Below are 15,352 nucleotides of genomic sequence, written 5' to 3' on the forward strand. Positions count from 1 at the left end.
GTGACAACGTTACGCACTAGGGGCAGGAGGTTATCCATCTGGTCACGCTGCGGGAACTAGGACAACTCGTCCCGGGCCCAAGTCGACCCATGTCCATCTCGACCCTGCCCTTTCGGCCCCCGGGTTAACTCACCCCCGAACAAATTAATAAATTAATTATTTGCTTAAATATTTTTTAGGGGTGGACCGATTTGACCTGCTTGGGACGAGTTGGCTGTCACCCGCATAATGGGGTAGTATGTGGGTCAGAGAGCCAGCGTAACGTGACGCTAAAGTGACGGCTAAACCCTTCAAATATGAGAGCTAAAAGTTCAAAGCTTTTCCATGAGAAATTGTCTAGTATTACGCTGTGTAGGGAGGCCAGCAGAACGCCAACCCTTCCATGCCTTGTGTCTGCCAGGGGCCATCCATAATGTACGCGCGCTATTTTGGAGTCAACCCTACTCCTATGTCCGCGATCTAACCTAACCTTCCCCTTGGGCTGTCTGTTTTGGTGTAACCCCCCCCCCCTCTAAAACTATGGACGTACGTACTTTATGGATGGCCCCCAACTTGGCCTTGACCTCGTGACTCCTTGCAGTTCTGTACATGAGTAACGTCTTCTCTTCCAGGTCCAGTCGGCAAGATGTCCTGTCCGCCCTGCGACGCTGACATGAAGGAGATTTTCAACAGAGAAGCACTGGATGTCTACATAGAGTCCATCAACGATTATTCGCCTCTTTGGGAGATGGCGGAAGAGGAGGGAGACGGGCAGAAGAAGGGTGACGAGGAAAGCCCCGGGGAGATTGTCGAGCCTAACACATTGCTCAAGCCCAAGCCGGTGTGTCATGAACTGTGGAACCAGACACTCATGGACCTGGGCCTCCTGCTCGACCAGGATCCATTTCAACCGCTGCCGGCTCCGCCCTCGCCCACGCCCCCGCAGCCACGGCCGCCAACGGCGGCCCTCACCATCGATTGGCCCCCGCTATCACCGTCGCTGCCGGCCCCGCCGGCCCCGCCGGCCCTGCCGGCCCGCGAGATGGACTCGCTGCTGTCGGCGTGGCCGGTCAACCTGCAACCATCACCACCACCATCACCCCCATCACCACCGCCAACGCCGCCATCACCAACACCACCTCCGTCGCCGCCACCGTCGCCTCGCAGCGTGGACGACATGGGGCCTCAACGCGAGCCACCCGCGTGCCCCGCAACCATCCCTGCTGTGCCTTCCGTGGTGATGATCATCTCCGTCAAGGAAGGAGTCGTGGTGCCAGTCCCCACCCTCGTCGCGCAAGGAGTCTCGCGTTTGGTGACCATCCCCAATTGCGTCGCTCCGCCGCTCCTGCAAGCTGGCCTCCGGAGCGGCCGCGAGCGACTGTCCAGCTGGAGCAGCGATGTGGTCATGCCCATGACGCCAGAGTCCTTGGCATCACCCGAGTCCATGGCATGGGACTTCTTGGACAGCGAGTCGTCGGCGTCCTGTGCATCGCCGTCCTGTGTATCGTCGCCGACGTCCCCGGCGTCGCCGCCCGCCCCAGTGCCGCCGCCGTCCCCGGCGTCGCCGCCCGCCCCAGTGCCGCCGCCGTCCCCGGCGTCGCCGCCCGCCCCAGTGCCGCCGCCGTCCCCAGCGTCGCCACCCGCCCCAGTGCCGCCGCCGTCCTCGGCGTCGCCGCCCGCCCCAGTGCCGCCGCCGTCCTCGGAGTCGCCGCCCGCCCCAGTGCCGCCGCCGTCCCCGGCGTCGCCGCCTGCCCCAGTGCCGCCGCCGTCCCCGGCGTCGCCGCCTGCCCCAGTGCCGCCGCCGTCCCCGGCGTCGCCGCCTGCCCCAGTGCCGCCGCCGTCCTCGGAGTCGCCGCTCGCCCCAGCGCCGCCGCCGTCCTCGGCGTCGTCGCCCTGCCCAATGGCCTCCCCAGAGGCAGCCGCCCCGAAGAAGCAGAGGGCGCGTCGTGGGGGGCGGGCTACCTCGAGGGCCGCCGCGAGACCGAAGGGAGTCCAGCCCCGCAGCTACGGCGGCCGTAAGGGCGCCGCCGCGGCCAGCACGCAGCCACCCGGCCCCGCGCCGGCCCTTGAGGCCGCCCTGGAGGCCGCCACGCCGTCGCCTCGGAAAGCGCCCTCCCCGCGGAAGACGTCCTCTCCCCGGAAGACGCCCTACACCCGGAAGGCGTCCGCGGCCGGTACCGCCGTCCCTTCGCCCATCAAGGACTCGGCGCCGTCGCCAATCAGGTACTCCGCGCCGTCGCCCATCAAGAACTCGGCGCCGTCGTCCATCAAGTACGCGGCGCCGTTGCCCCTGCCCAAGGCGTCGTCGGGCAGCAAGAGGCGGTGCCGTGGCGGCGCCGGAGTCAAGCTGCCGCGCGAGGGTACCTGCCCCGTGTGTGGCAAGACCGACCTGAAGCGACTCGACAAGCACTATGACACCCACAGGGAAGAGAAAAAGTACCACTGTACGATGTGCGACAAGTCGTTTCGCCAGTCGGAGCACAAATTGCGGCACATGAAGAGTGCGCACGACGTGAACAGCCCCAACCGCGTGGTGGCGCCGTGTCCGGTCTGCGGCAAAGTGCTTTCTAGAAGGGACAAGCTCAAAGAGCACCTTCGGAAAGCACACGACCGTGACTTAGACTCTCTTTCCGGGCGTGCGTAGGCGAGTCCTTCGGGGCTCCTGCGGAATTCGAAAGTTCATCAACATATACGCAATTTTAATTTGAATGCAATGTGAGATACTGAAAGTAGTAAGGAAGAGCGTGGCTCTTGTTCAGTTTTGTGTGTGACATTAAAATTGCTTGTGTGTGATGTGTTTCGGGAGGAGCATCAACTGACTGTAAGGGAGAATGTGTGTTTGTGTGAGGGAGAGAGAGAGAGAGTGAGTGAGTGAGTGAGTGAGTGAGTGAGTGAGTGAGTGAGTGAGTGAGTGTGTGTGGGGGGAGGGGGGTGGGGGAAGGTCCGACTTATCTTCCATGGGGGGAGAGGGGTTGTGAGTACCACTGAATGCTAACTTAGAGAATCGATTTTATGTGCACTCTGTGTGTAGATTTATGCAGCTGAAAACTGTTTGGATCAAATTGGCTGATATTTTGTGAATTGATATTGTATTGTTTTTTGACAGGGTCAAACAACTTAAACAGCAATGTATATCAGGATTTTAATTTAGAGTCTAAAATACTCTATATGTTTTGTATTTTTACAAGTGCTTGAAAGTATATTTTATTAATTTTATTTACTGTGGAGCAAGCATTGTATACATGTTGGTTTTATGTAAATTTCCCTTTTTTTGAAAAAAAAAAAAAGAGTTTTATTACAATAAATTTTTTTGGCATGGATTCTTTGTATTTACTATTGCCAGAAAGTGAGTATCCGCACAGTTCTATTCTTCACTAACTTATAAAACACCTCACACAGTCATAGTAGACCTCGTAGAAAACGTAATTAGAAATTATCGTTGGCCGCGGGACTAGAGTGAGAGAGAGAGACACACAAAGAGGCTGTTCGAGACCTTCGGCTGGGGAGTGCGAGAGAGCCAGCGACACTGCCATAAATAGTTCGTTCCTTTGAGAGAGGCCCGGAGTGCGCGAGAGAGGTGTGAGAGAGAGAGAGAAGGCGGTGCGCAAGGTGCGCATGCAGTAGACGCAGAGCGGACAATGTTCGGCGAGGCTGTCTTACGGCCGACAAGCGCTGACACACGACACGTCACCCAGTATTGGCGGAACGGCCGGACAGCTTTCGACGAGTCCTTTCGTCGTTGTGTCTCTGTCGCACTCGGAGAGAGAGAGAGAGGTGTTTATTGTGCTAGAAAGGCAGAACGACGAAGAAACGACTCTTCGCTCGGCTGCACGGCCACGCCCCCGCCACATGTTTGCTACAATGCCCGGCGGCCCGCGCGACTGGCGGTCCGGGTCCGGCACCTGTAGACTCATTCCGAGAGTCGTTTACGTCGCTCTGTCTCTCTCGCACCTAGACGGGACGCCCCACGAGTGCGAGAGAGACAGAGCCACGCTCGGAATCAGTCTGCTGCCGCAGCACCGCGCACATGCCCAAGGCCATGCCGCGTGCCGCGCGGACCGGTTGTGCAGTCTTCAGAGTCTCCATCCAACAGAATCCCGAAAACTTATCTGCCTTCAGGGACCGCACGGCGTCCGGCAGCACAGGGGTGCGAGTGAGACAGCGAATAGCCCTACACTGAAAAACCAAACGTGGTCTATAGACCTCACCAACAGGTGTGGTCAAATGGGTGCCATTTTGACCTCATCAGTTGGTGACCACGTTTGGTTTTTCAGTGTGAAGTTTACCGAGGGGCGTACCGTGGCAAGCCGCCCGTCTCCAACCCGCGGCGGCGTGTCGTGTGAATAGGGTATTTCGGAGCAGCCCTGGCCCGGAAGAAAAAGAACAAAAACGGAAGTTGGAAATGACAGTTTATGTGAGAAATATACGCTGCGGGTGCTCATCCGTAGCGTATATTTCTCATATAAACTGCCATTTCTAACTTCCGTTTTTTTCTTCTTCTTCCGGGCCACGGCTGCTCCGAAATACCCTATTGGTCGTGCGTGTGTTGATGATCCTGTCTCATTTGGGGAGACTGTTGCTCGCGCGGGACGGATGCGGGGGCCATAGAGGCCATGCGAAGGATGTGGGCCGAAGGGCGGCATTGCCATGGCATTGCCGAGCAATGCAATCTGATTCTGGGAACAAAGAGTGCCCTCTGGTGTTTAGTTTATGGTTCCGGTCCCACCCAACTCGCGCGGGCAACGCGCTGCAGCCGGGCTTCCGCGCTTACGGCTCGTCCGACCCGCTCGCATCACAGTACTGTACATACAGCGCCTGATTGGCAAAAATACGGCCCGAATTAGTGACAGTTATTACTGCTTGTGTCGGTCGGGCCGTGGGAAACCTTCCCCACCACCTCGCTGGATTTTCCATGCATGTAATGAAAATGAAGCCAGGGCTGGCCAGGCCACTTAGACTCTGGGAGTCCTGCGCGGAGCCTCTCTGCTGGTGGACCTTGAAGGAATCATCCTAATAGACAACAGGCCAGGCAGCTACATTGTTGTGACTCGGCAAATCGCCCCCCAAATTTTGGTCAAAATAATCAATGACTTCTCGCGGGTCCAATTTGCTGAGTCCCTACGCAGTGTCCGTCTTCTCGCGGCTCTCACGGGCCCGGGCCTGATTACATCGGTGTCGATGCCACCGCGGCCTGGCTCCTGTGGAGGCCTGGTTACACTGTGTGGGCCCCAATCAGAGCCTGGCACGGCGCGGTGTGGCACGGCATGGCATCCTCCATGCTTGCCGGGTTTTACTACTTTTCTAGGAAATCGTGTCGCGATCAGGAGGGGAGAATCAAATAGCGGAGCCGCAGGAGCGCGGGGGGAGAGGAGGGTGCGACCCGCAGCGTTTGGACTAACGAAGCACGGAAGGGCACAGCGACCGGCGCAGCTTTATAGCATTTAAATCGATGTGTGGCGGGCGTTCAACCTTCCTAAACCATGTTAGAGTAGAAGAGACTGACAGGTCGGGTCTGATGACATCTACTGTGATGAGCTTCTCTCGCGTTCTCTGTCTGTCTGTCTGTCTGTCTGTCTCTCTCCGATTTCCTCTCTTCTTTTCTAATTTTGGAGAATTTCCGAGAGGGGACCGGGGGGGGGGAGTGTGGCATCCTGCCCGCCTAACGCGGATGGACGACGGGCCATCCTCCAATAAGGTCATACTCAAATGCACCACTATTAATTTCTGCACTGCGCCGCCTTGCCCGTGACTCACTGGCTTAATTGACCCTTGTGGCGAGCGACACAAGTGAGATACATTGTTGCGAATGTTGCAAGTGCGCTGTTGGCCACATGCACAGTAGGAGCCCCCAGGAATCGATCGGGTACTTAAGTGTCGACGCCGGAAGGGGCCAGGCAGTTGAGTCCCGAGCACGGTCCAGTGCAGTGAGTGTTGTGTGCAAGAAAGTGTAGTGTGTGAAGCCCTGAGAAGCCAACCCATCTCGTCAGCCAATAAAACACCATACTCGCGAGTAAAGTGTTTCACTGTCAAGAGCCCTAAAGTACCCCTAAGACCGGCCCCTGTACTGTTGGATAGCGCGCACTGACCATCACACCCAGACAGGGAGCCACGCGTCACAGGAGGGAGGGAGCCAGAGTGGAAGGGATGACGACCGGGTCACGTGGTCCACGGTTTATCTATATAAGCGTTGGACGCGGAGTCCGGGCATCAGTCCTCATCGTCACTCCAGGAGCTCCACAGAGTCCCCCTGTCAGTCTCGGCGAGGAAGCTGTGCGGGATGCCTACCTTGGTCCTCATGGAGTCTGGGCTATCTCTGGCTTAGGTATGCGAGTGGAGAGGCGGATCCGTTTCTAGTGTATTGTATCTGCAGGTCGAGGGGGCACGCCCGGCTGTAAGGCGGTAGCGGTGTTGTGATGTGTTTATGTATGCGTGTGTGTGTGTGGGAGAGAGAGAGAGAGAGTGTGTGTGTGTGTGTGTCCAGCCCAGCGAATGGCAGAGGTGCCGAGCCGAGCTCATGGCGCGCTTGGGACCGGCCTGGCGGCTGTCTCTCTCGCGGGGAGTGGCCGCGGCACCATGAGAGGTGGCACTTCCCTCCGGACCGCCCGGCGGCCACGGTAACTCGGACTGCTTGGTGGCGCCGGGGCGCGCGGCTTTGCAGCAGCTGGTCCGCACGACCAGAGCAGGGTGGCGCGGGGCGCGGTGAGGCTGGCTAGATGGCTAGATGGATGGCGAGTGGCGGCGCGTGGCTGTGTGGCTGGCGGTAAGCTGGCGGGAGGGAGGGGGGATGCGGCGTTGCCAAGTGGGCCCCGCGGCCCCGCGCGGGCCCACTGTAGCCCACTGATGCTCCTGGCGGTCCGTCCCGCGCGGCAACGCGGCTTAGGCGGTGCCCCCTCGAAGCTCGCGACCGCGACACTGGCAGCGCCAGCAGCAGCGTGAGCGTGCGCGAACGAAGCTAACCCAACTAGTATAGCCCGTTGCGTTGCTGCGTTCGCCCGACGGCAGGATTCGTCTCGACGGAGCGTTTGCGCGCGGCATGTGTGTGTGCAGAGCCCCGGTCGAGTTGCACCGGAAAAGCCGACTGCTGCTGCCCTCCACGGTGAGTACTTCGGCCGGCGTGTGTTCAACTGTTCGCAGCCCGCGCCAGTTTCCTTGGTGTTGCCAGCGCTGCGCCGCTCCGCCGAACGCGCCCAGCCTTTCGGTCTCGAATGCCTTGGCCTTGGTTGCGGGCCGGGCCGCCTGTTTTCGGGGAACTGCCTCGGCAGGCACGCCCAGGACGCACCAGCCGTTGACAGGGCTCTGGGGTTTTCTGCGTCCGCCTGCGCTGGGGCAGCGGCGATGTCCTCGAACAGCTGACGCGCTGACGCAGCTCGAATTTGGCGCCAACCGAAATGGCACGGATGTTTACATCAGGGTTGCCGCTTATTGTGCCTAACGGCCGGGCAAAGGAAAGGGGACGACTAAATGCCTTTGCGATAGCTGCTCTCGGGTAGCACTCTTCTTTATTGGCGCCAGGTTGCTGACGTGCGGGCGTTCGACATCATTAGCTTCGAGTTGAGATTCCGAGATTCTACGAGCGAGCGCTACTGCTGCTTTGTTTTGTCCCTAAGCGGCGACACCTGGTGGCGCGTCGCTTGAATCGTGTGGGAGTGGATTCAGTGCCGGCACAGTGTATGGCCGCTGGCAGCTCGGGACCCCGCCGCGACCGCAGCCACCTCTCCGCGACCCCTCGAAATTAATTTTTTCGTGACTCCATTTGCGGTCGTGACCGCAAGGTTGGGAACCGCTCCCCTACCTGGTCGTGGGCCATAGAAAAAGGATTCTTACTCTATCTAAGTCGTGGGCTCAGAACGGTTTATAGCTGTGTTTCAGTACAGCTACCGGATTACAGATGTACCTCCGTGTTACGGTGTTTATAGCTGCTCCCTAGGAGGGAAAGAGGGCAGGGCTCATAAATGGTGAGTGGGTGGCCGTGTTTATGGCCGCTCCGTCACGATGCGGTAGTTCAGGTAGCTTCATTGAAGTTGTATGCAAATCGAGCGGCACGCGACGCGTCGCGACGTCCGTCGTGGAGAGTCGCTCGCTATCACCCCGAAGGGCCGAAGGTCCGAAGGGGGTGTCGGGGTGGCTCTTCGACAGGTCCGCCTGCCGCTTAGGTTGCCCGCGAGTCGTCTTCAGTCTGACTGCGCTAGTGTCAGCGTCTCCAGTTCACGCCGTTGCAGTCTTCCGGCGTGGACGGCTAAACCGGGTAACCGACCCAAGCTGTCCCTCGCTGGTGTCGGATTGGCCTTATCGTTCGTTGGTCGTGGGAATGAATGGGCCATCGCCGCCAGACGATTTATTCTGAGGCGGCGGCGCCTTGTCCCAGTCCAATACTATTAGGAGAAAAGGTTTCCAATTTCTTGCTCCAATTTTGCGATGTTTTTTCAGGAGCTGCCGCCGCCATGTCGCAGCAGCTGGAGACCGACGAGCGGGCGTCGGCGACACCGACTCCGTTGCCTGAACCGCCGGTAGCAGTGCCCATCGACCCAAGCCTGTTCAAGAAGCGCAGCAACAGCCGAAGCCCCCGCGGCGGTCTGAACCCTGGTTCCAACCCTGGTTCCAGCCCCGGATGCAGCCGAAGTAGTCCTACAGGTTCCAGCTCAAGCCGAAGCCCGCGCGGTGTTCCGAACCCTGGTTCCAGCACCAGCCCCGGATGCAGCCGAAGTAGTCCTACGGGTTCCAGCTCAAGCCAAACCCCTGCTGCTGGCCCCAGCCAAACCAGCTCCCAAAATCATGGCTGCAACCAAAGGCATGGTTGCTGGCAAAACCCTGGTTGTACCCGCCCTGATTGCAGCCACTCTGGTTGTGACCACCCTGGGTGCAGCCACTGGGGTTGCAGCAACCCTGGTTGCTGCCGTAACGCTGGCAGCATCGCCCCAGGTCAAGACAACAGCGGCAGTGGAGGTCCTTGCTGCGGCCATGCCCTTTGCTGCAGCCGCGCAAGCCAAGCCAGCTCCAGCCACGGTTTGTGCAGCCAGGAGAAGGGTGACCAGGGCCACTTCGCCGCCGCGGCCGCCGCCACCAGCATCGGCACGTGCCCCGACGTCGACGTTGACCTCTCCACCTTCTTTATCAAGGAGGAGCCCGCCGACGTGGACCCCGCCGACGTGGACCCCGCCGAGGCCGGCGCCTTCGGCGGCCTCCCCGTCCTCTCCATCGCCAGCGTGGCCGGCAACGCAGACGACCAGTGGGGGCTGCAGACCACGCTGGACTTCGAGGCAGAGGTCAAGACGGAGCCCATCGAGCAGTACTACGACTTCTGCGAGTCCGAAGAGGAGCAGGACTTCGACGCGGAGGCGGAGTACAGCAGCGTGGAGCCAGCCGCGTCGCGGGTGTCCCCCGAGGTGGAGGTGCTGCCAGTTCCGGCGCGGGAGTTCGAGGTGGTGGACCTGGAGGCTGAGTGGGAAGATCGGGAGTCGCCGCCCGGCAGCCCTCTTGGCGACAAGCAGCCGCCGCCCCGGGTGGTGGTCAAGGAGGAGGCCGCCGGCGCCGCCCGCGAGGCGGACTTCAGCCCTGCGGCCGCCCGGCCCGCCCAGCCCGCCCAGCCCGGCGCCGAGGGGGTTATCAGCAGAGTGAAGGGCGAGCGGGACCGCGCGGGCCGCTCGGAGCGCTCAGTGAAGCTGGAGCGCGACCACGACGAGGAGGCCGGGCGCGCGCTGCTGTTTGGCCAGCAAGAGTTCCCCGACGACGGCGAGGAGGAGCTGGTGGCCGACGAGGAGAGGCAGGCCGACTCCGAGCAGCAGGAGCGGACGTCAGGCCGCAGCACCGCGCTGTACCCGGCCGTGAGCTCCAAAAAGCTGCTGGAGATGAAGTTGCACGTGGCCACCATCGTGAACGTATACAATGAGATGAAGAAGCCACGCTTCAGGACGTTCTCCGAGGAGCGGGCGTCGTCCACGTCGCCCGTCACCGTCACCCACAAGTCCAGGGCGCGGCGCCCCCACAGCCCCGCCGGCCCGGCCGACAAGCGGCGTTCCAGCCACGACGCCTCGTCCAAGAAGGCCAAGCGCGACCCCAGCGCGTCGCCGTGCCGGCGGAGCAGGCCGAGCAGCACGGACACGGCCCGCGCCAAGAAGGCCTCTGGCCGCGACCCCAGCCCGAGCAGCAAGGACGCCAAGCACCCCAAGAAGAAGGCCCTGGCGCCGGCGCCCGCCTCCGTCAAGAAGAGGCGTCTCCAGGGCGTCAACGAGGAGGTCGCCGACGAGCCGCTTTCGCCGCCAGCGCCCGCCTCCGTCAAGAAGAGGCGCCTGCAGGGTGTCAAGGAGGAGCCCGTAGACGAGCCTCTGTCGCCGCCAGCGCCGCCAGCGCCCGCCTCCGTCAAGAAGAGGCGCCTGCAGGGCGTCAAGGAGGAGCTCGCCGACGAGCCGCTGTCGCCGCCGCCACCAGCACCCAAGTCCAAGAAGGCCTTCGCTGGCCCCGCCTCCGTGAAGAACAAGAAGAAGCTGCCGGTGCTGCCCGCGGCCCAGCACCCCACGGTGCTGTCGCCGCAGTACGACGGCCGCTCGCCGCTCTTCATGGAGGACGACACCCCCCGCAAGAGTTACTCCTCTGGACCTGCGGGTAAGTGGTCAAGTCCAAGTGGCACTAGCCTACACTAGCTCAAACCCCCCGCCCCGACCTTCCTTCATTGATGACTGAACTGCTGAACTGTGCTCGGTTTAAGGACTTGCACTTTAATTTGTTACTATGGGCAGGGAAAGTGGCAATTTTCACCTTTATTCTGGTCTGTCTTTGACTTTTGTCTTGTGCTTACAGAATCGTCAGAGAAAGGACCTATTCGGGCTTCGGTGCGTCCATCTTGGCTCGAGTCACTCCTTTACAGTATTGGTAAATGGAGGCCGGAGTGGCTCAAAGTATGTTTCACTTTGATGTACATGTTCTTTAAGTTGCATTTTCTTTGTATCTTATTGACATTTTGTGTTGTCAACAGGAAGCCCGACATATCAGTTCAAAGAAGGTCCCACCTCTTCTTCCAAATATGGAGAGATTTGATGTGGAAACAAAACATTTACAATTTGACTCAATAGATGAGTATTTGAGTCACTTCCAGAATGCGCTCTTGATTGAACTGTGGGAAACCATCCGGAAGGAATCTAGACCATCAAAACCGTAAGATTTTTTTCATTAACATAAAATAGAATGAAATTATTTGTGAAGTTTCTGTTGGCTGGTCATGGGTTTTTAGAGGTGGTGCACCATTTTCTGGAAAACCTAAGTTTTAAAAGGTTCAGTAACTTAGAAATCTTCTTTATTTGAAAGAAAAACAGAGAGATGTAGTTGATTGTTTCCTTGTTTTTCCAAATTTTATGATTTTATTCTTATAATTGCCAGTAAAAGTAGTGTGTAAACTTATTGTAACCCTTTAGATTATATTTTTACCTTCAAGATGAGTAACTGAATCTGAATAATCACCTTTGGTTCCCAATCTCTCAGCCTTTTTACCATCTGATGTCTTTGCGTCTTATGCAGGTTCCTGACGGCTGTAGAATCATCACAAGACAAGCCTTTGCTAGGGAACAAAAGAAAAAGAACTCTCACATGTCATTGTAAGTTGGTTATTAGTTATTATATTTTACGAATCAAAGCCTGATTTGTTTGTGTTCAACTCCCTGTCAAGTCAATATTTGTATCTTGCATTAATCCTACAAAAGATAAATACATTTTGCCAATCTTATTCCAATCAGGCGGGTCTGATCAGAAAAGCCCATTTAGACTTGGAGATTTGGTCATCGTTGGTCCTATTGGAAAATCCTCCGAGCCAGCTAAACCTCATTTTGGTTATATAGAAGTGGCCTCTAGAAACCAAGTTGTGTCAGATTCTGTCAGGCTATCTGTGCATCTTCAAGGTATGCTGTGGTTTATCTCATTTTACATTACTTTCAGGATTACACAATATGTATAGATATTTATGTTTCTACAAGGGCGGAGAATCCATTATTTGGCTTCACATATAACTAGCTCTCTTTTTCTTATTTGCAGAACATTTTAAAAAGGAGCCTGATTTTAAGTTCTCTTTTAAAGTTACCCTGTGTTCAGATGATAACCCGGAGACTGTTCCCAAAGTGTTAGCGGTGAGTTCTTTTAATATTCTAGTGTGTTGAAAAGTTTCTGTGTCAACTGTATTGAAGCCTAACCTTTTATATTTCCAGCTAAAAAAGCTAACAAATGTTTACGAGGAGGTCGAATTATTTAAGTTCTTATCTGATTTTGCTATCCACAATATGGCTCCATTGGTTTTGAAGCCATATTATGCAATTCGACCAGAACCTGTATTTGGTTTAAAAACTGTAAGTTGCCTTGATTTTTTAACATAGTGAATCCTTGTTATTATTTTTTTCCTTCTTAATTAACTTACTGTTACATATTTCAATGGCAGGGTGGAGACCTACATCCTCTAGCACAGAAGCCTGTGTTGCTCTCCTTAATCCAGGATATTGTTGACTATGAAGCTCCATCTCTTAGTGTTGTGGAAGGAGGACCTGGAACTGGAAAAACCCACTTAGTAGCTGCCCTAGCGCAGGAGCTAGTTGAACGTAAACATAAGCTCAACAGAGATTGTTACGTTATTATAGCAGCAAAATCAAACAACCAATTGGATATAATACTAGAAAAGCTGCAAGCTAGAAATCCCATGTTATCTGATGATCCTAAAAACAGAGACCCTGATGCTTTCCGTCCAGTTTGGCTTGGGAATGAACTGAGGGTGGGTGATAGGTTGAGGAGAAATAGTTTAAGACAGTTGGCAGAAAAACATTTGTTGAAACAGAATACAGAGCCCCTTGAGAAAGACAGGCGTGCACTTATGAAGGAAATTGCCAGGAATGAAACAAAATTAATTAAAATGACCAAGAAAAATTTCAATTTTCCTGACATAGCTTCTGCAACTGCCAAAATGAAATTAGAGTTGACTCTTTTAAATGAGCGGATAGAGATGATTTCTTCACAAGTAAGTTTTGGGAATCTCGTTACAACAATATTCATTTAAGTTGCTCTATCTATTGATCTTCATTATACAGGCAAAAGACGAAAATGTTGCTTTCTCAACTATTTTGAAGAAATGTGACATACTTTTAACAACATTTAGTTGTAATTTTTATCGCTCAAAGGCTCAAGAAGCCATCCTTCAGAGGTAAGTGCCAACAACTTTTTCTGTTATGTAAGTATTCATCAATTTCCTCCAAACAAGAAAATATTTATTCAATAATTATGTAGAGGTATGTCTTTAGCCCTGTGTGCATGTGCACAGGTTTGCTGCATAGCAGGGTTTTTATGACATCAGACCCTTATCTAATTATTTAACGGCCTCTGACACAAGTACATACAGTACTATTGAAAGCAGTTTGATTTATCTTTACCCAACCATTGTTATTTCTAGCAATCAACGGAAACATAAAGTTCTCATCATTGATGATGCCTCTGAAGTAGGGGAGCCTACAGTCATAAAGCTGATGGTTCTCTTTGGAATCACAGATGTTGTCCTCTTTGGGGATACGAGGCAGCACACGCCTTACGTGTCCAGTAAGGTAAGATCCTTTTTTTACTATTTATGGGAATTTAAGTCTTCTGGCCTTTCTGGCAGGTTTTTAGTTCATTGTGAATCCTTTGTTGCATGTTTCATTTTAGTGGGCTCGCAATGCTGGACTGGTAGTACCCCTCATGAAAAGGTACACTAATGCTCTGAAGGAGGCGCAATGTGTGCCCCCAGCTAGATTCTTATCAAGGCAATTTCGGATGCATCCTGATGTGCTCAGAGGCATCAATAAAACCTTTTATGAGGAATCTATGAAGCCATCAAACGATTATAAGAGGTACTTGGCAGAAGTTCAGGAGCATCAGTTGCGGCCTTATGTATGGTTCAACTGTACATACTTTGACGAAAAGTGAGCTTTTTACTTTCTTAAAGGTTTAGCTGCCTATGATTGGAATTGCTTAAATATTAGTATTAATTATGTGCTTACAGGAAGAAAAAGAAGAATGAAGCTGACTTTGTAATAAAACTGCTCTCCTCTATATTGTCATGCAAATCATACCCAAGCGACAGTGTGAAAAAACCTATCAGTGTCATTTCATTCTCCAAAGATATTAATGCCCTCCTTGCTTGCACCGAATAGTGAGTATTAAACATAATCTCTCCTTTTCTATGCTAAGGATGTAGATTAAACAAAAATATTGTTTCAAATTTTCAGCGCTAAATACTGTGACGTGGCAGAACATATATCAAGTATGGAGTATGATATTGTCATACTGTCATTTGGGCCATCAATGAGACTACGTGTAGACAGGACTATTTGTGCCCTGACAAGGGCTCGCAAGTCTCTCTTCATTTGTGGCAACATTGAGGTAATTGTCTGGAATTGTTTCCCCTTAGCCAATCGTAGTTCCATGTTTCTAACTTGTTTTATTTTATTGCAGGACTTATCTCCTAAGTTTCTTGCTTTGTTCAAAGATGCAAGAGACTTAAATTGCACTGAAGATGTAACCACTGGGGACATTGAAGTAGAGGATATTTGTAAATTAATTAGGATTTAAGATTAGATTTATGTGTGTGTATGGTCTTTTGGGGCGCAAGCAACAGGGCTGCATCAACTTCCATATTTTTCCGTATAGCATGTGTGTTCTGAATAGATTATTACCCCCGACATATTAAGCATGTCCAGAATACTCATGTTTGGTGGAAAAATTTAATTATGCATATATAGGAATTATATACTAACATAGACTATTTGGACCAATGAATTTCTTAAATCAAAGTGTCTTATGTATATTTTAACCAGGCATTATATTTAATGTAGGATATTTGTATTTTTTTATCTATTAATAGTATAAAGAAATTGTTTTATACTGTTTGTTGATCATGTACTCAAATTTAAAGGGGAAAAATGTGTCTTCTTATTACTGTTTGTTATTGAGTGTTTTTCTTTCTCATTGCATAAATGAATGAGTTAATAATTAACTACTCTGATTGGAATGGTTGTATTTTTTTATCAATTGATAACAAAAAGTTAATTTTTTTATTCTCTGTTGATCATTTACTCAATTTATTAAAAAAAGGTGATGTAAGGAGTTTGTGTAAGTCTCTGCTTTCTTATTTCTCATTACTGAAATGAATGAGTTAATAAATAAACTCCTCTAAAAATCCAACACTTGTGTGCTACCCTACCCCCTCAAAAGAAAAAGACTCTAGCTCTGCATTTTCGTTTGTCGAAATAATCTTCACGCTGTCAGTTTTCGGCTTTGGACAATGCTCAAGTCCTCCAAGCAAGGGGAGGTGGAAGTGGCCCAATTATTTTGTCCACCAAGAGAGCAGCTCGGCGCGGATCCAAATAGTCCGTGG

General features: G+C 53.4%; 2 protein-coding genes across 2 annotated transcripts; both read left to right on the forward strand.

Annotated features, from left to right (window-relative positions):
- Positions 1-625: 625 nt before the first annotated feature.
- LOC117643985 (vegetative cell wall protein gp1-like) lies at positions 626-3,125 on the forward strand. Its single transcript, XM_034383172.1, has 3 exons — positions 626-1,480; positions 2,123-2,415; positions 3,086-3,125. Exons 1-3 carry the CDS (start codon positions 626-628, stop codon positions 3,123-3,125), a joined length of 1,188 nt encoding a protein of 395 aa, XP_034239063.1.
- A 2,523-nt stretch (positions 3,126-5,648) lies between these two features.
- Positions 5,649-15,159, forward strand: LOC117643986. The gene is made up of 15 exons (XM_034383173.1): positions 5,649-6,301; positions 8,407-10,578; positions 10,774-10,871; positions 10,949-11,127; positions 11,488-11,564; positions 11,703-11,864; positions 11,998-12,089; positions 12,168-12,305; positions 12,395-12,964; positions 13,035-13,147; positions 13,394-13,541; positions 13,642-13,898; positions 13,979-14,128; positions 14,205-14,358; positions 14,431-15,159. The coding sequence occupies exons 1-15, from the start codon at positions 6,124-6,126 to the stop codon at positions 14,545-14,547; spliced, it is 4,605 nt and encodes a 1,534-aa protein (XP_034239064.1). The 5' UTR covers positions 5,649-6,123; the 3' UTR covers positions 14,548-15,159.
- The last annotated feature ends 193 nt before the right edge of the window (positions 15,160-15,352 follow it).

Source organism: Thrips palmi, unplaced genomic scaffold, assembly GCF_012932325.1.
Source record: "Thrips palmi isolate BJ-2018 unplaced genomic scaffold, TpBJ-2018v1 HiC_scaffold_17, whole genome shotgun sequence".
NCBI classification, from domain to species: Eukaryota; Metazoa; Arthropoda; class Insecta; order Thysanoptera; family Thripidae; genus Thrips; species Thrips palmi.

What these genes read in the sequence shown, in the direction of transcription:
- LOC117643985 (XM_034383172.1), top strand. Translation starts at nt 626, where the DNA reads ATGTCCTGTCCGCCCTGCGACGCTGACATGAAGGAGATTTTCAACAGA. An exon ending in CCTGTGCATCGCCGTCCTGT is followed by an intron (nt 1,481 to 2,122) that starts GTATCGTCGCCG and finishes TCTCCCCGGAAG; the next exon opens with ACGCCCTACACCCGGAAGGC. An exon ending in ACCCACAGGGAAGAGAAAAA is followed by an intron (nt 2,416 to 3,085) that starts GTACCACTGTAC and finishes GTTTTTTGACAG; the next exon opens with GGTCAAACAACTTAAACAGC.
- LOC117643986 (XM_034383173.1), top strand. Translation starts at nt 6,124, where the DNA reads ATGACGACCGGGTCACGTGGTCCACGGTTTATCTATATAAGCGTTGGA. An exon ending in TTACTCCTCTGGACCTGCGG is followed by an intron (nt 10,579 to 10,773) that starts GTAAGTGGTCAA and finishes TTGTGCTTACAG; the next exon opens with AATCGTCAGAGAAAGGACCT. An exon ending in CAAGAAGCCATCCTTCAGAG is followed by an intron (nt 13,148 to 13,393) that starts GTAAGTGCCAAC and finishes TGTTATTTCTAG; the next exon opens with CAATCAACGGAAACATAAAG.